Genomic DNA, 23662 nt, shown 5'->3' with positions numbered 1-23662 from the left:
CATATGACTTTGTTGTGCCCTACTCCTCCCCGAAATGCAAAAATTAAAACAAAATGATGTAACAAGAGGGGATATTGTTATGAAAGTTGTGCACAATTGCTTGAATGCATTTCAGTGAAGAGTAATGTCCCATTTTATTGGATTTTGACAATGTTTGTGAACTAAACATAATTTAGAGTTTCTGTATAAAATATTATTTCCTGTTTCTTCTTTCTTTTTCATATATCTTTTGGTTTTCAATTCTTGTGGTTATATTTCATAGCTAAATTTTGTGATCTGCTTGGATTTTTATTCATTTATTGTATTTAAATCGGCAAACCCGGAATTATCCTTATCCGTTCCCAGAATCTGATCCGGTTTTATTTACATTTCCGGTTGTGCCAATGATGGCATCCATTGTTGTTTTTGACAGTCAGATATGTTTTTACCCGGATTTACACATTACTGGTTGTCGATGTTCGGCATAAAGCTAGCGGTTGAACAAAATAAACATCGCTGTGGTGAATAATAAAGATGAAAATGAATTTGAGATCGTTTGGCAATTTTGCTAGAATGTTCCATGAAAAAAAACACCGGACATTCGGACCGGAATTCAACAAAATTTTACCAGACCGATCCATTATTCACCGGATTTGTCCGACGGTCCGACGTATTTCGCGTAGTCTGAACATTATTCTCACTAGACCATCAGATAATGACTCTTAGTATTATCGTCTTTTGGGAGGTCTCACCACAATTATTATTTTAGAGACAATAAAGTTTATTATAATTATAGAAAAACAGCAGATAAAACTTATAAAATAAGGTTGTCCCGATCCCCCCCCTCAAGTTCCGTATTTTTCACGAAGCAAATGCGTGAGAGATTTGGCCAAAATTGTAAAGATCAGAGAGAAAAAACAATAGATGAAAGGAAAATGTAGCCAAAAAAGCATGTTACAGCATATATATATTATGTATGGGTAAATCAAATCCAATAATTTTATTGGTGTAAATTCCAATACAGGTGTAACCGGAGAGCACGAATTTCATTACAAAATTGCTTGTCTCCACCGGGACTCGAACCCGTTACCTCTGTGTTACAAGGCAGCGCGCTAACCGACTGAGCTAAAGAAGTACTTCCTTAGCTCAACTGCTTACGGCTGACTAAGTATCTACTAAGTTTTTCTAAGGGAAGCAATCCCGTCACACAGGAATGATACCAGCTGACATTCACAAAATGTAAATACAAAAAATAGACAAAAATAAACAAAAAAACAAATATACAGAGACATATATATAGCTTATTCCAGCTAGTGTATACAGCAACAAAAAAATAATATGTGTTTCCTATTACATCTTTGACTCTTATCCAACCAAGTGAAAGTTCTTCCATACTTTTAACTCAACAGATTATAGCTAGCTAAATATCTACATTCAAGCTAAGCAATTCACATCTATGATCTGACAAAAAAAGCACTTCAAATGTCATCAAGGTTTATCTCAGTCTGCACCAAAAACCTTTTTAACTACTAGTCCTGTCAACGTATATTTGTTCCGAATAAGATTTGTTCCTGAGGGAAACAATATTGTAATAATATTTGTTCTGCGGAAATTATGTCATGGAATACTTTTTCCATATATGTATTATATTTGTTCCACTGATATTAGGAACTTATCTTATATGTTGATGAGTATAACAAATGTTCCAATTATGCTGAAGTTTAGTTTATTATAAATAAAAAAGTTTTTAAATGCTGATTATATTCTAAATCGAAACAGGTTTTAAATGCTAATTATATAATTATTATGTAAAATGAAAAGTGTTAATGAGTTAGATATATTCACCTGAATGTACATTTTGTATCCTGAAAAATGGAAGCTGATGAGTATGAGAAAATATTTATGTTCTTAAAGTAAGTAATTATGTTAAAAAATTAGCTGTGAAATATAAATGATAATTATACTGATGTAATGAGAAAAATATCATTTTAAGGTAAAATATGCATACCAGTAATTGTTGATAATTTAGAAATGATTCTTTAATGTCTACAACATTGGGAACAGTTATTTCCCATATTCACGATACCTGTTCTGATAATAATTATAAATACCAATTTACCATTCCGGCATAAGTTATGGATAGAATTAAAAATATTTATGGGTCGGAAATGATATTATATAATATTTTTTCCAATCGAAATAAATATAACATAATACTTTTTCCAATTGGACTAATCGTGACATAAGATTTTTTCCATTTTTTTCATTTTAAGGAATGATATGTCAAAATGAATAAAGTCAAAATGTTATACCTGTCAGAAGATAAAATTTCTACCATAATATTTATTCCAAAGATGATTTATTATGCAATAAAACTTCCTGTTGGAATTTATATTATGCAGTGGCGTAGCTGGGTCATTTTTACGTGTACGCCCGAATCTTGGCTAGGGATATGAGGGGTGCCAACCGCTCAATGTCAAAGCACCTGTTGGTAGTGGGTTCAAAAGGGACGAAGCCCCCGAAAGCTATCGAGAATGAGATCATACCATAATGATTCCTGTCAGTAAAAAATCATTGATAACAACATACTTTTGAATCTAAATGGTTTATTTATTTATTTTTTTTTGGTTAAATTTCGTAATATGTTAACTTATTCATCGTGTTAAACTGGAAGGCCGAAGCTAACCTAATGGTCATTGATTTTAGAGAAAACGTCCAAACCAATATTACTTTTAAATAAGTTTAAAGGGTGCCATGAGTGAGCATACAATCAACAAAAGCACCTTTTAATGAACACGAAAAAAATATATATTTCTAAGCGGTTCAATATAAAAAAATTCTGGAACACCTAGGATTTCTTCCCACAAAAGTGAATCAATTTATCATTCCTTTAAAGGAATTTAAAAAAATATATAAAATTTTCTTTTGATATTTTTTTTCTTGATCTGGAATATTTCACGACAATCTATGAAGGTTTATAAATTGAGCATGTAAAACAATTACGTTGCGTAAAGAAGAGTCCGGCTATCTGTCTATCAGAAAAGAAACGAAAAATGAACGTAAACAAATGCTTTTAAAATTTGAGCTTTAGACAATAGTCATAGAAAAGGCTTCTTCGGCATTTTCATAAATTTCGATGACAGTTGAGTTTGACAAGTAGTTAGTGTAATTGAGAAATAACAAAATGTAAGCCCAAACTGCGACCACTTATTAATTTATTAGAAATACACTTTGTCCTTATAATGCGGGAAAATTAAAGATGTACGTGTAATTGCATTATTATATTGCTCTGAATACTCTTTTGATCATAAACAGTTTCTGTACAACTTTTGTAAAATTTCACGGAGTGTCATTCAAAAGACTTTATCCACATTCGTAACCTAAATATTGACGCCGCTTTGTCTCGCTTTTGAGACATAAATCACAGGCTCGACAAAAATACAAACAGCATATCGAATCTGAGCAGATAGTGAATTGCTTTAAATATAAGAAAAGTACGTAGAATTCATAGTGGATTCAGACTTTTACAAAATGATTCGAACAAATATATTAAATGATCTATTTGAGTAAATCTAGTCTCTTTTTATTCAAAATTAAAAATCCATTAAAAAAAGAAGCACAAGGCTGATGTGCTTTTGACCAGTTTTTCTTATTCTATGTCGCTTATTTGTTTTATTTTCAAAATTCAAGTGTACGCCCGGGCGTTTTGACGTAAACGTAGCTACGCGCATGTTATGTGATAAAAATTCTTAGGCATCAGTCCTTTTATTATCCTGATGGAATAAATATCACTGTGACATAACAATAATTCCAATTGGAACTTTTGTTACATAATGAATTATCTTTGGAATAAATATTATGACGGAACTTACATTCTGTGACAGTCCGAAGACCAATATTCTAACATTTTTCTTATTGGTCCAAAAAAGTTTTGCAAAAACTTACTAGTCCAAATGAAATTTTACTAGTCTGGGGCATCGGACTAGTGGCTAACTGTGCAGACTGTTATCTTCAGAACTTTTAAATAAATATGGCCACATTTGCACCACAAATGTACAGCAAGTACAGACAAATCTGTTTACTTGGATAATTCCGGACAAATAGCCACTGCCTAATTTTAAAGGCAATAATCAGAATGCCTTCATTATTGTAAACTTGAACTAAAAAACTTGAGAGACTTACAGAAGTCATACATTTTGTGTAGCATTGATATTTAAGAGAGCTACTATTTGATTTTGATGCATGATATGGAGAGGCTAGAATCAGGGGCGTAGCTACCCGGAGGCACGACAGCACGTGCATCCACGTCGTTTTCACAAAAAAAAAAAAAAAAAAAAAGCAGAAGAGAGAGAGATGAGTTGGTCAATCGGAATCGGAGACTGTTGGTGTCTTTTCCTTCTATCCCGGATATTAGTTTGACAACCTAGTTACAAGTGTTGATGAAGCTGTTCATTCAGAAAAAGATCGTAGCTCCGAAGTTGCGTGCACATTGATTCGGCATGCAAAAAAAGAAATGGCAAAATAAAAATTTATAAATTGAATGTTAAAGGAAACAACTATGTTGTCACTTTTTGATGAAATATCATTAAATAACGACATTTGGTTTCAAAATAATTGGTTTTTTTTTGGAGATTATGACAAAATCGGAAGGTTACTTGTATCTTTTACAAGATTTTTACTTTTGAATTTGTAATACTCAGTCTAAGATATGTAGTTTTGGAGCACATTTTACAGTGTACAGTTCATCAGTTTGGAATGAGATGTACCAATCGGCATTAGAATTATCAGATCCCTTCGATATCGTTGAAAATATGCCGAGGCGATGTGGTTGACAGACTACCGGAGCCAATCACCCGGGCCTGCAACCACGCCAAAACAGTATTGGAAAGTCTCATTATTTTTTGCGTTCATAGACCATATGATAAGGCAACTGGAGAGTGTTGTATCTGCTTCATCGTGTTGTAGGAAATATCACAAACGAACAAATCTCAATATTGTCTGAAACATACGAAACTGACCTAGCATGTAATTTTGACGAATTCAATTGGGAGGTCGCTCGATGCCGAACACGTACGATGGTTTATAACATCTCGCGAGTGCCACCATGCCATGATGGCCCTGAGATCTATCAGTCACGGTACTACGTATGTAATTGAAAACAAATGTACGATCAACAATGAACAACGAAAGTTACATAGCATTAGTTACTGCATATTCATCGGGATTTCAGTGTGAATGTTGACAAAGTAATAGAGAAGTTTGTTTCTGCCCAGACCCGAAGAGCAGATTTTGGACACTTTTGAGTAAATTCTGTATCACAAATATGTGTTGTTTATGTATTACTATATTCAGAAGATTTATTAATAGTTTTACATTCATAAATTTTTATCTACATATAGCTCCTCTTTTAACCGTCCTATGACCGAAAACTGAAAAAAAAAAATTGCTGCATAATAGGGTCCCAAAATTTTTTCGCCTGGCTCCGTTCGGCGGTAGTTGCTTCCACATCGTTTCTTTCTAGCTACGCCCCTGAGAATGAAAATGTTATCCTGCATTTTTCTTTAGTTGTACTGTACATGTCCTGTCTTTTTATTTTTCTCTCTATTTAGTTTTGACTTTTTAACATACTTGTCATCTTACCTCTTTTTTTTTGCCAAGTTGCTTATCCTGCCATTTCTTTTTACTGAAAACTCCAGACATGTCCTGCTTTTTTTTTTTTAATTTCATTCTCATGCAACTAACCAATATTTTAACAAATGCATAAGAAAGTGATTATTCAAACAAATAAAAAAAGTAACATAAAAAAAAAATACTGCACTCTGAGGAAAAGTCAAAAAGGTAAGTCCCTAATCAAATGCATGTATGCAAGAAGACTTAACAATGTAATGTACACATTGAAAGGATTTCCTAACTTCATCGATTTTACAACCCAAACACTTCCTAAAATGAATTTAGAAGAAACAGAGCAATCATTAACAAATTCTTCTTAACAAATTATTTGGAGTATATGCACTTCAAAAACAGGAATATGTACATGAATGTAAATGTAAAAATAAATTAACAATTCATCATTATTACTTTGCAGATACATGTAGAAGTGAATAGATTCTAAGACCATGTTAAGATAGATTGTATATCAAATTGTACTGTGGTACATGTTATTGACTTATAACAAGAATGAGGAGATCTGCAGCCCCAAGTCAATTCAATCCAGCAAAACGACCCAAGTTCACAGCACCATTCAAAGATCCTACAGCTACATCAGTCACTCAAAGAAGCATAAATGTTCTGGTATGGTATTTATAAATATACATGTGTTTGAATTTTCAGTATTTTAGCTATGTCAAAAAGGTCCACATGTACATTCCATTGTACATGTTATATGAAAAGGGGCACTCTTGTAGGGTTATCATTTTCAGAATAGTTTTTTAACATTGACAAATATGACTAGACCTGTTTCTTAAAGAGTAGATTCATTCTTAAATAGATTGACTTGTAAAATAGATTCAATATTTGTGATAATTGAAGATTGATAAATTACTGAAAATAATTGATTTCTGAATTAAACTTTTCAAAAGTCCATCAAAGATAATTTAAAAAAAAAAGATGTATAAAATGTTATTTTTGTTACAGCAAAATTATGATGTCATTTATCATTCTATATATGTTATATCTTTGTTTACTACAGGATAAAATAGCAGACAGTGTCACTGGAGTGAAAGATGTAAGGTATAACAAATTTGTGTAACTTTATAATATAATCACATGACTTTTGGTGTTAAATTAGATCTGATGGAAAAAAATATCATGAACATAGAACATGTACTATGGATTGTTTATTATTGTTGGATACCATGTTTCATGTTTTTGTTGGTAAAGGAAACCAAGTGTTCAACAAATGCAGATTTCAGGGCCGGATCCAGCCATTTTAAAAAGGGGGGTTCCAACTATATGTCCCCATTCAAATGCATTGATCGTTTCAACCCCCGGAACCCCCCCCACCTGGAAACGCCAATTGATTTTCTATAGGCTTGTATGCAGACTTCGGCAAAACCATGAATTTAAATATCCATGAATAAATAAGTTTTCCTTAATAAAAAAATCAGAAAATTAGTACCTAGAAAATAAATGATTCCACAGTATTAAGAAAACTTCTGATTTGGAAAGAACCAAGTAAATGAGTAAATCAAAGCCTTAAAGAATGTTTTAGAGTTGCTTTTTTTCAAGAATTGCACAGGAAGAAATCAGATTGACATTTTTTTTTTTGTCAAACAAAATCTTATATTAAAGCTGTTTGTCTTCAAACACAAAATAAATAACAAAGAAAATCATGATTTACACAGTAATTAAGAAAAAAAATTTCCATGTTTAAGACCTTACAGTAAAATTTTAGTTTTAATTTGTTTAATCTTTACAGTGCTGCAGAAAACAATGTAATTCAAACAGCAAAAATACCAATATCAAATGTGGCTAAAACATTTCGTACACCTCTTCAAGCAGCTACCACCACTGCAGAAAACAATGATATTCAAACAGCAAAATTACCAGTATCAAATGTGGCTAAAACATTTCGGACACCTCTTCATGCAGTTACCACACCACAGCAAAAGACCAAAAGTCTAACTGAATCTGAAGTGAAAGCAGCACCAACCAGTGGAAATGCTGATGGTATGTTTTCCATGTTATGAATGTCAATAAAGGCTTTGATTTTGTAAATATTGCCGGTATATTTAACGACCATTCTGTTAAAGAACAAATTCCTGGATATTTTGACAATACTGAGCTACCTCTTATTTGTTATATTTACAAGAAATCTACCCGGAAATTTGTGTTTAATTATAGTCAATTGTGTAAAGATGTTAATATCAGTGAAAATACACCTACTTCATGTAATTGCAGTAATTCCGAATATATTTATGGACCCATTTCCCATGTTATAACAGGAGATCTTAACATCGTTCAAGACCGAGAGTTAAAATCATTCCTCAGTAAAGGACCTAAATATCGTCCCCCGTCAATTATTAATTGGAATGAGTGTCGTAATATCATCCACGACTCACTCCATACTTCCTGTATGAAATGGATAAAACGGGAAAAAGCTGACAAAAAATCTTTGGACTCTTTTTTTAATTCAGTAATGAAGATAGTTGATATACGTATTCAACATTTTAAAGAACATTTTACTATAAACAATAACCACAATAAACCTATTTCTCGTATCAAACATAAACTAAAAGAACTAGCCAAGGAATTTGTTTTTGTCCCGGCCGATAAAGCTGCTAATAATATTATTATTGTTTGACGTAAATTTTACATTGAGGTTCTGAAAAAGGAAATCACCAATTCACCAACATTCCAACTGACTCCATTTTCAGAAAACGAAATCTGTAACAAACATAAACTTTTAGCCACCGCTTTACAAGCAGAGCCAAATACAATGAAAGTCCCAACTATGTATTGGCTTCCGAAGCTACACAAAACCCCTTACAAATATAGATTTATTTCGTCTTCAAGCCATTGTTCAACTACTAAATTGTCTATTCTTCTTACCAGCACACTTGGTACAATTAAAAACCTGATAATAAATTGTTCAAATAAGGCCTTCGAAAATAGTGGAATAAATTACTTTTGGAGTGTCAAGAACTCGTTGGAAGTACTTGATAAATTGCATGCTTATATTGGTGATTTTGAATCTGTTCAAAGTTTTGATTTTTCTACCCTGTATACCACATTGCCTCACATTCTCATTAAGAAAAAATTCACACACCTAATTAAATGGGCATTCAAAAAATCAGAATGTGAATATATATGTTCAAACTCTTTTAGGTCATTTTTTAGTAGCAATAAACAAAAAAACTATGTTAATTGGACATGCTTTGATACTATATATGCCCTTGAATTTTTACTAGATAACATTTTTGTTCGCTTTGGGGATTCCGTATATCGTCAGATTATCGGAATTCCAATGGGGACTAACTGTGCACCACTTATTGCGGACCTGTTTTTGTATTGTTATGAGTTACAATTCATGACAAAAATAAGCAAAGACCCATCGAAACAACATCTGATAAACAAATTTAATAATACTTTTAGATATTTGGATGATATTTTGGCTCTCAATAATGACGACTTCAGTATGTATATTAATGAAATTTATCCTGTTGAACTTACTTTAAATAAAGCTAATACTAACAATGACCACTGTCCTTTTCTCGATCTTGATATCTATATCACTAATGGAAAGCTGAATACTAAAATTTATGATAAAAGGGATGATTTTTCATTTCCTATCGTTAATTATCCGTTTTTAGATGGTGACGTTCCCTTGTCACCATCTTACGGTGTTTATATATCTCAACTTGTACGATTCGCTCGTGTATGTAACAATGTTTTAGATTTTAACGAGAGAAATTTATGTATTACTGAAAAATTATTACACCAGGGTTTTCGATATCACAAACTAGTCAAAACATTTACTAAATTTTATCATCGATATAAAGACATCATTCGTAAATATAGCTCAACATGCAGACTTCTGATACGTTCAGGTATTTCACATCCAATTTTTTATGGAAATATTCTTTATAAAGCACAAAGGTGTCAGTATTCACCTCAGAAACTTACAAAACCTCTGAATAGACTTATTAAGAAGGGATATAATTACGATACTGTTGTCAAGTCATTAAAGATTGCATATTTTGGCGTTAATATTGAGTCACTGATAAGGTCTTTGCATCGGAACTAAACACATTTATTCTAAAAACAGTTATTGGCATGACACGGGTTATGTTCTTCTCATATATGTTGTGATGGTATGATACTAAACCCCTAACGGGAAGAATTGTGCCTGATGTTCATATGATGAAATCATAATCTTTCAGTCAGTTTAATTGAAGTCTGGAGCTGGCATGTCAGTTAACTGCTAGTAGTCTGTTGTTATTTATGTATTATTGTCATTTTGTTTATTTTCTTTGGTTACATCTTCTGACATCAGACTCGGACTTCTCTTGAACTGAATTTTAATGTGCGTATTGTTATGCGTTTACTTTTCTACATTGGTTAGAGGTATAGGGGGAGGGTTGAGATCTCACAAACATGTTTAACCCCGCCGCATTTTTGCGCCTGTCCCAAGTCAGGAGCCTCTGGCCTTTGTTAGTCTTGTATTATTTTAATTCTAGTTTCTTGTGTACAATTTGGAAATTAGTATGGCGTTCATTATCACTGTACTAGTATATATTTGTTTAGGGGCCAGCTGAGGGACGCCTCGGGTGCGAGAATTTCTCGCTACATTGAAGACCTGTTAGTGACCCTCTGCTGTTGTTTTTTATTTGGTCGGGTTGTTGTCTCTTTGACACATTCCCCATTTCCATTCTCAATTTTATGAAGGATGTTAACCTCTTAAAAAAAAAGAATGGTTATTCATGAGGCATGATATACTAAGTTAAGTCAAATGAAGTGTAAACAATGGTCGTTACTATTTTAAATGCTTCAAGTCACAGTATCATATTAATAACTTATAGTTAAATTATCAAAACTAAGAAAACATTAACAAAACATGTTGATAAGCATCTGAAGTCAATAATATAATCTTCACCAATAATGGTATTCTTACACCATACAGTTGAACTCAAAAGATCCTAAACTAAAGTCAATATAAAAAAGAAGATGTGGTATGATTGCCAATAAGACAACTGTCCACAAGAGACCAAAATGACACAGACATTAACAACTATAGGTCACCGTACGGCGTTCAACAATGAGCAAAGCCCATACCGCATAGTCAGCTATAAAAGGCCCCGATAAGACAATGTAAAACAATTCAAACGACGAAAAATAAATATGTTACACATAAACAAACCACTGAATTACAGGCTCCTGACTTGGGACAGGCACATACATAAATAATGTGGTGGGGTTAAACACGTTAGCGGGATCCCAACCCTCCCCTAACCTGGGACAGTGGTATAACAGTACAACATAAGAACGAACTATAAAAATCAGTTGAAAAAGGCTTAACTCATCAAAGCGTTTACAGATGACATCTGTGCAGTAGAGCCTAAGTAGCACAACCACTTATTATTGCATTGTTTATAACAAAGCCTCTTTAAGGTGGAACAAATATACGTTGACAACATACACCATGTTTCAATGTTAATTTTCTATAATGTTAGCATTGTGAAGGCAGCCACTCCAAGGGTTCAACATGCTGACATAAAATGAGCCATTCCTTATCAATTAACAAAAATTCGTGTTGACCTCAGAATTGAACAGATGCACCTGTTTATTTAACTATGTACGATCAGTATTTTTCATGCCCCATTTATGGGCATTATGTTTTCTGGTCTGTGCGTCCGTCTGTTCATTTGTTCATCTGTCCGTCCATTTGTCTGTCCGTCTGTCCCACTTCAGGTTAAAGTTTTTGGTCGAGGTTGTTTTTGAAGAAGTTGACGTCCAATCAACTTATAACTTCGTACACATGTTCTCTATGATATGATCTTTCTAATTTTAATGCCAAATTAGAGATTTTCCCCCATTTTCACGGTCCACTGAACCTAAAAAATGATAGTGTGGATTGGGCATCCGTGTACTGTGGACCCATTCTTGTTTCTTCATGAAAATGTTTTATCTAACAACGAAAGATCTGCATGTTTTAACTTATCATTTACTAATTCTCAAACTTCAGGTGACAGTTCATTGGAGAGGAGGTATCTCAGTGTGATGTGGTGTAAAAATTCAAGCAAAAAGGTAAAGCTGATTTATGACATGATGACTGCATTCTAACCATTCAAAATCCTAGATTCAAAAGCATCCTTGTAAGCAGCAATCGTCTTATCATTAAAATCATGATAGGAAACACAAATATACATAATATTTAGTAAATACCACTCATTATGGCATTATTACACTTTAAAGTGGGTCTCATTGGGGTTTAAGCGTGACGCGGGATTGCCGATTTTTGGTAAGCATGACACGAGAAAGTCAAATTATTATGTCGTGAAAATGGAAAATGAGGTTTAGCGGAACCCGGGAAATGACAAAAAAATGAGAATTGCTTACGTACATAGTGTAAGCGGGATACGGGAATCTGACAAAACAGTAATCGGGATATGGGATCGGAACTCCCCCCCCCCCCCCCCAATGAGACCCCTTTAAAATAATAACCTGATAAAGTTATACTACAGGACTAACATTTCCTTATGCCTTGCTCTAATGAAACAGGTTGATATCTTTGACACATGTCTACAAAATATATTGATGAAGTTCACATGAATAATGTTGCCCGTTAAGTTGTGACTGTATTCACTAACACATACTTATTTAACAAGCAATGTTTCTGTATAGACTGGATGAATAAGTTAGTTTTTTGTTATGTACAAGGTCAAAAATTTATGTGAATGTTTTGATGTCTATTTACAATGGTATTTATAATTACTTTTTCAGCATAAAAAATGGGAAGGGGATGGTAAGCATGCTTTAAAATATTTAGAAATAGAATTATATTCATGTATCTAAATGCATTAAAATGCATTGATATGTGAAAATAAAATAATGAGATGAGGTGTTATGATTTCATTTCATTCATTTTCTACTTACCACCTGAGAAATATACATACGGATATTACTTTCCTTACCAGTCCAGACTTCGCAATTAAAATAAAACATCTAGATGACGGAGATACTTCCAACCGGAACTACATCACCTACATGCTTTACTTTACCTGTACCCCAGTTTTATTTTTTGCGCCGAAGAGTTCAGACGTTAAAAAATATTTTCAAAGTTATTTAATTTATATAAGTTTAAGATAATGAGAAGTGAAGGCTCGGATGCCTATGTTGAGGAAGACACTTCTTCTGTGTTAGAGGATAATGCAATGGCCTCCGACAAAGTCACTTCCGCTCCCGGGAAGAAAGGTAAGAAACGTACTTCTTCTCGTAGCAAGAAAGACAATTTGTCAGACTTAGAAAGTCGTATGATGGCAAGAATTCTAGAACAGGACAAACAATTTGCACAAATGAATACTAAGATGGGTAAATTCTTCGATTTACTTCAAGATAAGTTAACTGACACCGGAAATGAAGTTCCAAGGTCAGAACATGAGTATCAAAATACGGTCACAGTCGAGGCATCTAGTGCTGCTCGCAGACCTCTTATCCCTTTGAATAGTGCTATTAATGAGCACCAAAATAGCGGTGATGATATTGAAACACTATCTGTTCGGATTCGGAACGTCATAATAGTGGCTTTTTATTCAGTGCAGAGGGCTCTGAGAATTCTAGAAATTCTGATCATGAAGATGTCAATACTTGTGACAGTAGATCAGTTTTAGTTAAATCTGGTGAACATGACAGGTTCCAGAAATATTTAGGTAACAGAAATGAGAAATCTTGTGAAACAGAGAAGCAAGATAATTCTGTGAGTCATACACTAGGTGACAAATTTGGTCTAGATGCTTACACTTCGTTAAAGACTGAGAAAACAGGTTTAGTGTTAGAACAAAACCAGATTGATGTTTTACGTGGTTCTTGGAGATCAGAGACTCCTCACAAAATCACTAGTTATAAGGAAAATTATAGACAAAGTTTCCCAATAGATGCAAGTTGTCAAGAATACTTCAATGTACCGACAATGGACAATACAGTAGAAAGTTTACTGATGAAAAGATATGGTCCAAAAGCTGCTTTTGGCAGAGTCCCAAGTTTATTTACTAAGAACTTAAAGTCACTTGAAAGGTTAGCTTATCAGGGTCAAGTTACGCCCCGCATGGGATTGATCACGACTTGTTATTTGCAACAAGCAAGTGGAAATTTATTGGATAATTTAACATCTGATTCACCAAATTTAGATAGTGCAATTCAGAATGTAAGAGACATATTTGCTTTGTCAACCAAAAGTTTAGATCAGGCGGCGAGAACTGGAGCTTTTCACCACATGATACGTCGTCGTGCTACCATGTATGATACAGGTCTAAATGAACTAAGAGACTATGCTAATACAATTGTGACTTTACCATTAACAGCAGATGGTATATTTGGTTCACAGTTTGATACCAAGATGAAAGAGAAAACTGACAGAAATAAACAATTATCTGAAGTTTTACCTGATAATAGAAGAGTTACACTTGGTTCACAGTTGGGTAAAAGAAAACCAACAGCTACAGTTACTTCAGAGTCAACATTTGTGAAAAAGCCTAAATTTGACAGTAACTTTAAGATACCAAAGAAGAACTTTGGGGAGTTCAAGTCATCTGGTAAACAGACACAAGCTACCAAACCATGGGTAAGTTCTTTCTCTAATGTGAAGAAAATGTATAGTTCCTGACGCCAAAAATCTAATGTTGTTGCCTCAGATACCAGTGGGAGGGAGGTTAAAACATTTTATTCAGGAATGGGAATCAATAACAGACGATCAATGGGTACTGAAAACTTTACAAGAGGGTTTGAAATTAGAATTTCAAGAAACTCCTCACTTGACAGGTATAAAACACACTTCTGTCAATGCGAGGAATCTACCTATTATTTTAGCAGAGGTAGAAGATTTAATAGAAAAAAATGCAATAGAGATTGTACCTCAGTAGAGATACATCAAGGTTTTTACAGTACACTTTTTCTGGTTCCCAAGAAAACAGGCGATTTAAGACCTGTGATAAACTTGAAACCTCTCAACCAGTATCTGAGGAAGCAACATTTCAAAATGGACACTTTAACAAAAGTCTTGAATCTAGTAAAACCCCAAGACTGGGCGTTGTCTCTCGATCTGAAAGATGCATATCTCCATATTCCAGTTCACAAAACACACAGAAAATTTCTACGTTTTTGCATACAAGGCAAATGTTACCAATTTGTAGCTCTGTGTTTCGGTCCTTCTCAAGCACCTCGAGTGTTCACAAAAATAGTTACTGTAGTAGCAGCTCATCTGAGAATCCAAAACATACGCCTAGCAACTTATTTGGACGATTGGTTGCTAGTGAATGCTCAAGAGAAAATGCTAATTTCAGACAGAGAGAAAACACTCAATCTTCTGATAAAATTGGGATTTATAGTAAATCTTCAAAAATCTTCTCTTATCCCATCACAAGAGATCACTTACATAGGGGCATTGTTCAATTTCAAGAAGGAGATAGTTTCTCCAACTATAGAAAGAATTTTAAAGTTAGAAATGTTAGTGATAAGCCTAATGAAGGGACACAATACGGCAAGAGATTATCTAATGTTGTTGGGTTTGATAGCATCTTGCATAGAATTGATCCCCAATGCACGCCTTTTTATGAGGCCTATCCAATTACATCTACTTCATTTCTGGAAACCATCCACCAGAGATCTCACTTATCAAATTCCATTTACTCAACACCTAAAAGATCATTTGAATTGGTGGTTGGACAGAGCAAACACTACCAAGGGCAAATCATTACACCAGTGGTCAGCAACCCTCACAATAACAACAGATGCTTCAAAGACAGGGTTTGGGGTTCACATGAACAATCAGATTTTTCAAGGTTTTTGGTCTGTTCAAGAACAGAAACAACACATAAATCTCTTGGAATTGGAAGCTGTAATTCGAACAGTACAACATTTCCTACCACAATTACAAAATCAAAGTGTGCTACTCAAATGCGACAACACAACAGTCGTTCAATATGTAAACAAACAGGGGGGCACCAAGTCCATACACCTTTGTTACAAGACATGGTGTCTAATGAAAATGGCTATTCAGAACAATCTGACATTCAGAGCAGCTCACATAGCGGGGAAATTAAACGTTCTGGCAGATCATCTGTCTCGAAACAAAATACAACCCACAGAGTGGACACTGAACAATCAGATAGTTCAATCAGTGTTTGCAATGTGGGGAGAACCAACAATAGATTTGTTTGCCTCGGTACACAATCACAAGAGACCAGTGTTTTGTGCTTGGATACCTCATCCAAGTGCTCCAGCAGTAGATGCTCTGTCGATATCATGGGAAAAAATGTGGGCATATGCATTTCCACCAATATGTCTAATTCCAAAAGTACTAAAACACATGAGTCAATTCAATTGTCAACTAATTCTGATAGCTCCAATGTGGCCAAGAAGACATTGGTACACAGAGCTTCTTCAAAAATCAGTAGCAAGTCCAATAAAACTACCAATAAGGCAAAATCTACTGTATCAACCAAAAACAAACATTTACCATCCAAATCCCGAAGTGTTCACACTAACAGCCTGGCTGCTCTCCACAAAAATTTCAGAAATAAGGGATTTTCAAGAGAAACTAGAAAGCTTCTCAGAGCATCATGGAGATCGGGCACACAGCAAGACTATGCTTGTAAATTCAAAAGATTTCATAGTTGGTGTAGTGAACGGGAAAAAGATCCCTATGCAGCTACTTTAGCAGAATGTGCAGATTTTTTATCTCATTTGTACACTTCAGGTTTACCATACCGTGCTATAGCAGGTTATAGGTCAATGTTATCTTCATTGCTATCTCCAATAGATAATGTTCCAGTTGGGCAACATCCCTATATTATTAGACTACTTAGAGGGGTTTTCAATTCTAGACCTCCTAAAGTAAATTTAGTCCCAGAATGGGATTTACAAAAAGTGTTGGACATGTTGCAAAAGTCTCCTTTTGAACCTTTATTGAAAGCTGATATTAAATGCTTAACTTATAAAGTAGTTTTTCTTACAGCAATCACAACGTACAGGAGGTGCTCAGACTTACAAGCATTGAGGATAGGAGAGGGGTTTGTGAATGTTCAGAAGAAGGACTTGTTTTCTTGAGACCAGGTTTATCAAAACAAGATAGACCAAATCATTATGGAACTAAAATTTTTGTGCCTTACTTTGAACACAATAAAAAACTGGATCCTAAAAGAGCCATTGCGATTTATTTGAAACGTACAGAAGAAACAAGGAAAGATGAAGGAAAACTTTTCTTGTCAACGGTTAAACCATTCAAACCGGTTACATCGCAAACAATTTCTAGGTGGTTAGTGAATACCATCAAAATGGCATATGAAAATACAGATTTTAAAGTAAAAGCTCACAGTACGAGAGCAATTGGACCTTCATGGGCCTTATTCAATGGGGCTAGTATGAAGAGTATTTTAGAGTCAGCTGACTGGTCTACAGATACAACTTTCATCAAGTTTTATTTGAGAAATGTAGATGTTAAGGTTTTATCCTGATGTGTATATAACAGATTGTTTTTAAAATCATCAAAAAACTGATATATTTTTACTGTAATGTGCAGTTCGAAAAAAAAAAAAAAAAAAAGATAAAAAGACTAAAGAAAAGAAGAAAAAATAAAGACATTGTAAATATTGTATAGTGTACAGAAGAATGTTTTTAAAATGAACAAGTGGTATGAAGTAGAGATTATACCCAGGATGAAGAGACGCAGAGCCATAGAAAATTACCCTACCACCAGAGAGGTAAGGCTTTGTAATCTATCCGTATGTATATTTCTCAGGTGGTAAGTAGAAAATGAATGAAATGAAATTCTAAATTTGTTTTCAAATTCAGATTTTATGAATGAAGTTTTCTACTTACCACTTGATAATTACCCACCCAACCTCCCCACGTAATTTTCTATAGTAGTAATACTGTTACTGAAAAATAGAAAAAACAAAACTGGGGTACAGGTAAAGTAAAGCATGTAGGTGACGTAGTTCCGGTTGGAAGTATCTCCGTCATCTAGATGTTTTATTTTAATTGCGAAGTCTGGACTGGTAAGGAAAGTAATATCCGTATGTATATTTCTCAGGTGGTAAGTAGAAAACTTCATTCATAAAATCTGAATTTGAAAACAAATTTAGAATTGTCAAGGCTACAACCATCGACCAAATACCAAACAGGTAAAAATAAAGTAACTACAGCCTTCAACAATGAGAAAAATTGATGCCCTATAGTAAGTTATAAAAAGTTTTGGTATGATTAAATGTAAAACAATTCAAACAAGAAAACTAAAGGCCTGATTTATATTAAAGCAACAAAAGAAAAACAAATATGACTGACAGCAACCAGCAACAACCACTGAATAACTCATTCCTGGCTAATGTAATGGCTAAGTATCTTATTCCAGAAATAAATCTGAAATATTGCCATGAGATGAAAATCTACTATACACATTGATTCAAATGCAAACACACACCATGGATTCATCAAATCTAATATAGACATCCAAGGTCACCATACAATTTTCAATGACATGCATACAACCACACTTTTTGGCAAACTCTGAATGTTAAGAACTGTGAATTTTAAGTAAAAAGATATTTGTATGTTTCTTTTTAAAGCAATATTGATAACATCAGGAAGAAGTGTGTCCTTGCTTGACATGGAAGGGAAAGAGTAAGTTTATGGACATTATATATATCAATGAAATTCTTTTTAAAAAAGGTATCCGTTATCTAAGAAGATACTTTTTGCGCATTCATAAACTACAAAGCAATATGTTACACCTCAAATACATCTTTATCACTATGGTGACCTATTCAGAAATCTTGTGTCATTGCTTAACCTATTTAGAAAATCTTGTGTCATTGCTAACCTATTCAGAAAATCTTGTCATTGCTGACCTATTCAGAAAATCTTGTGTCATTGCTAACCTATTCAGAAAATCTTGTGTCATTGCTTAACCTATTCAGAAAATCTTGTGTCATTGCTGACCTATTCAGAAAATCTTGTGTCATGCTAACCTATTCAGAAAATCTTGTGTCATTGCTGACCTATTCAGAAAATCTTATGTCATTGCTGACCTATTCAGAAAATCTTGTGTCATTGCTTTACCTATTCAGAAAATCTTGTGTCATTGCTAACCTATTCAGAAAATCTTGTGTCATTGCTTAATCTATTCAGAAAATCCTGTGTCATTGCTTGACATATTAAAAAAATCTTGTGTCATTGCTGACCTATTCAGATAATCTTGTGTCATTGCTCACCTATTCAGAAAATCTTGTGTCATTGCTAACCTATTTAGAAAATCTTGTGTCATTGCTAACCTATTCAGAAAATCATGTGTCATTGATGACCTATTCAGAAAATCTTGTGTCATTGCTTAACCTATTCAGAAAATCTTGTGTCATTGCTGACCTATTCAGAAAATCTTGTGTCATTGCTAACCTATTCAGAAAATCTTGTGTCATTGCTGACCTATTCAGAAAATCTTGTGTCATTGCTGACCTATTCAGAAAATCTTGTGTCATTGCTGTCCTATTCAGAAAATCTTGTGTCATTGCTGACCTATTCAGAAAATCTTGTGTCATTGCTGACCTATTCAGAAAATCTTGTGTCATTGTTAATAAAGTTAATAGGATTTGACTTAAGGGGGCTCGCGGGTCTATATCAATTTTTTTATTTAATATAGAATTTCGCTATATCTTTCTGTAAATGAACTTTATCTTATACAATATAGAAAAATGAAATAAAAAAATGGGGTCATCATTCATTTACGCTCACAATCTGCTTTCGAAAGAAGCATACATTTTTGACAATGTCCTTTTTTTCTGTTGAACTAATAAGAGAAATAGTGGTAATATCGAAATAAAAAAAGAACTAAATTACAGAAAACGCTTAAATTTTACAATTATTTAGTTTATGTACAGTTTATTCAAAAACAACAATAAAAAATATAGGTCACAGATGAGTTAAAAAAGATATTTCAATTTAAGGCCAAAAAATAGCATTTTTGCACCAAAGGGAGATAATTTGGAGCTTTTTCAATGATATGTACATTTTAAAAGTCCCTTGGGGCCAACACGAATTGTTTTTTTGGGATGATTTTTGTACCATATGATAAAGTATCAACTACTAAAGGTAATTAATAAAATTTGTAATGAAAAATAAATGTTTAATTTTTTTCTGGAAATCTTATACCCGCGAGCCTCCTTAATGATAAAGTTTGACCTGGTTTTATCTATGCTATGACTGCTGAAAAAAATGGGTGTTGGAATGCTCACATTACCAAATGTACATAAAGAAATTGAAAATCAAATGAGGAGCTCAAAATATATCACATAAAATCTTTGATCCCTACAAGATTACCAAGTCATAAGTGGAATTATCACTTTTAGCTTTATCAGTTTTTAGGAGTAGACTATCGAAAAAGAAAAAAGGGCAGAACAAGTTGAAAAATATATGAAGACTGTAGCTATTGTAGTTCAACTTGGTAAATTTGGTTGCCATAGTTGTTTTAGGATTTGTTTTATACCTCCATTGAATACTTTCTACAAAAGGTGTGTTTTTTTAAAGTTTTTAGGAACATCATTAGTTGCGGTCCTCATTTTTCAAGTAATCTTACTACAAACTTGAAGGACTCCAAAGAGAACTAAGATCATTATATTCAACCAATGAAGAAGCAAACTATAAAATAGTTAATTATCTACCAGCTGTTCCATCAATATACTGTGGATTTATTCATTTTCGTGGGTACCAAAGGACAAGGTTCACTTATGTCACAAAATATCAACTTTATCATAAAACACCATAAAGGTCACAAATGTGTTTATAAATGGGTCTATTTCATAAATCTTAATGCTAGATACATCAGTTCTCTTCATAAGAGTACTTAATATTCTCCAAAGTAAGCCCATTTTGGACATTTTGTCAAAATATGATGATTTTGTGCATTTTTCAGACCTAAAAGCTTTAGAAACACTTTGGCCGCCACCTACGATCCAAAATGTGTACAGGCCTAAACAAAAGTTGTACTTTGTTGAACATTTAGATTTGGGTTAACCTGTAACCACAAAATCAACGAAATTTTGGCATCTCATGAATTATAATGAAATCGCAATACATGGCATCGATATGAGACACTTTGAACATGTATTATAATCAAGAGAAACAACATTTATATCTTTAACGACAAATTATAGTTTGATATTTCCTTCTTTTAATACTAGTAATTAACAAAAGAATATACAATTTTACAATAGAATTGGTAAAGGTACAGGATACAAGTCTTCGGATCTGTTGGCTCTCAATGATGATGAAACACTTTCTGTTGGAGGAAAGCTCATACAGGTATGAAAACATTAAGTTTCTAAGATAAGTTTGTTCTTTTAATATTATTGTGATGGATATTTTATTTGGGAAAATTGTCTTTATTTCTTACTTGCAGTATTTTATCATCATTATCTTCCTTTTGATATACAGGACGTAAAAAAATTGAACATTATAAATTCATAGTTGTTCACCTTTTTTTAAGAAGCAGATAACAATTGGTTTAGATCTTTAATGAAATTTGCAAATTTGAGAGTAATATGTAATTCATGTGTAAGACTTTTGATGTTATTAATACAGAAAATTATGTGTTTTACTATATTTACTGCTGTATTTTCTAAAAAAAAAACAACACAAAAGTAAGTTGAGATAACTCAAATATAGTAGGGGAGATAATTTTGATAAATCATTTATTCTGTAGAAAGTGTGAATTTACCCATTTAAATACCGGTATGTACCAAGAAAACATTTTTTTCTTTTGCCTCTCTGACAACATGTTATAAGAGCTATCTTCTCAAATTTATCTTAAAATTCTATGATGTAGTTTCCTTTTTATCACACAAAATTGTATTTTCCCTGCATAATCTATACGAAATCTGACAATTTTGCACAACCTGTAGCCTGAAAAAAAGTGATGACCTATACTTTTTATTACATTTTGGAAAAAAGCATGAAAAAAGTAAATTTTGACAAAATATCAATACATTTAAATGAAGATTCACATAAATTCATGAAATCAGTGAAAAGTTTGTATCCCATGAATAATATTATAATGAATCCATGCTATATAGTAGTTGTCGTTTGTTTATGTAATTTAAATGTGTTTCTCGTTTCTCGTTTTTTTTATTTTTATATAGATTAGACCGTTGGTTTTCCTGTTTGAATGGTTTTACACTAATCATTTTGGGGTCCTTTATAGCTTGTGTGGTGTGAGCCAAGGCTCTATGTTGAAGGCCGTACATTGACCTATAATGGTTTACTTTTTTTAAATTGTTATTTGGATGGAGAGTTGTCTCATTGGCACTCACACCACATCTTCCTATATCTATGTTCTAAATGCTAAAAGTTATTATTATAGGTTATGTCTATATTAACAGAAGAACAGTATAAATCTGGAAAGTGTTTCTCTGCAGCTGGAAGTACCAGCACATCTTCAGATAGTACAGGTAGGTTTTCTATACAAGTCTAAAAATATAATGGCATCAGTCTTTGCATATTGTTTATCACTCTCTAAAACACAGGATTTAATAATTTAATAATTTTTAAAAAAATGAATAACAAATGTGGATTACATTTCTGAAAATTGCAGTTACTAACTGTTTGACAATATTTAAATAATTGTTATAATCATTGAGCATGACATTATATATCACGTTTGTAGTAAGGAATGATGTTATTTTTGGTCTGGAATTTTTCCCTGTAAGCGATATTGATTTAACCTTATAGTTGCTACTTGCTTTAAATATTTAATATACTCATTGACCATGAAATTTTATTCAGCTCCTATAGTTGATCATTGAGAAGCTTAATATTCCTTTTACAACACAACATTATTAAAACGTTTACCTGACTTTACAGAGTTATCTCCCTGTAGTGTTAGGTACCACCTTAAGAAATGAGAAATGAAAACACTAAGTCCAATTTATAACAATATGTCATTTCTGGAATCATGTCTTTCACCAGGAAAGGTTAATTTTGCATGCCTTTATGATGTAATTTACCAGATAGAATGCGCGCCTATATCCCTGCGCCAATAAAAGTTTCCTGCACTTTCATAATCGTCATTCTGTAGGGTATAGAAATATTGTATGTACATTAAGTATGTAATCTTGATTCCCATACGAATGAGGGAGGGTGACCATGTTATTAGATTTTAATTTCCCAAATATTTTGTTTAGTATAAAATCAAACTTTTTCACCCGTTTGCTCAACATGTGTTGGAAATGACGATGCATAAATTTTTTGTCACATGGTGATGGAAGTCACATTCCTCCAAAAAACGTATCACGTAACTGGCCTGTACAGTGACAATGTTCAGATGCATCATGTTAGTAATGAATTATCTGCCATCCATTATCTACCTGTTCATGATATTTTGAAATTTTGTTTTACCCAATGAGCAAGCCTTACAATCAGTGGGGTATACTTGGGCAATTTTTCATGCAGCTCTTTGTTTTACTTAAGGGTATGTTATCTTGGTTAGACAAATAAAAATATTTGAAAAAAGGTATAAAAGTAATTGACCAATTTCAAGATTACAAAACTACTACTGTGGATTAATTTATTTTCGTGGGTACCAATTTTCGTGGATTCATGGAAACTTACATATTCCTGGATATTTAATTTCGTGGTTTTACCGAAGTCTGCATACAGGCCTTTGTAAAATTTGTCATTCGTTGAACATCTAATTTCGTGGTTTGCCTGTATCAACGAAATCAACGAAAATTGGTATCCCACGAATAATAATGAATCCACAGTAAATACTTAAATTTAATGCACATGAAAGCACAATAGGTCATTTAATATATTATTTTTTTTCTTATCTGTTCCAGAAAAGAGCACTGACAAGAGGTTTGTCAGCACATTAATATATTTTTTTACTTCTTAGCTAGAATGCCTGTTCCAGAAAAGAACACAGGCAAAAAGTTTGTCAACCCACTGCAAGATGGACAGGCTTGTCATGTTGTTCAGGTTTGTG

At 33.2% G+C, this 23662-nt stretch overlaps 1 protein-coding gene across 1 annotated transcript in view; it reads left to right on the top strand.

Annotated features, from left to right (window-relative positions):
- LOC143044924 (DNA repair and recombination protein RAD54B-like) overlaps nt 1-23662 on the top strand; it is a 45830-nt gene that overhangs the window by 315 nt on the left and 21853 nt on the right. Inside the window, exons 2-10 of the mRNA XM_076217183.1 lie at nt 6065-6270; nt 6668-6708; nt 7397-7647; nt 11663-11724; nt 12421-12442; nt 18258-18312; nt 20898-20985; nt 22043-22130; nt 23573-23655. Of these exons, the coding sequence (XP_076073298.1) occupies nt 6157-6270; nt 6668-6708; nt 7397-7647; nt 11663-11724; nt 12421-12442; nt 18258-18312; nt 20898-20985; nt 22043-22130; nt 23573-23655 (804 nt within the window). The 5' untranslated portion in view covers nt 6065-6156. The remainder of the gene's footprint in view (nt 1-6064; nt 6271-6667; nt 6709-7396; nt 7648-11662; nt 11725-12420; nt 12443-18257; nt 18313-20897; nt 20986-22042; nt 22131-23572; nt 23656-23662) is intronic.

The sequence above is a fragment of the Mytilus galloprovincialis genome, chromosome 9 (genome assembly GCF_965363235.1).
Source record: "Mytilus galloprovincialis chromosome 9, xbMytGall1.hap1.1, whole genome shotgun sequence".
Taxonomy (NCBI): domain Eukaryota; kingdom Metazoa; phylum Mollusca; class Bivalvia; order Mytilida; family Mytilidae; genus Mytilus; species Mytilus galloprovincialis.
Note: the sequence above shows the minus strand (reverse complement) of the source record. Positions and strands in the feature narration are given on the sequence as shown.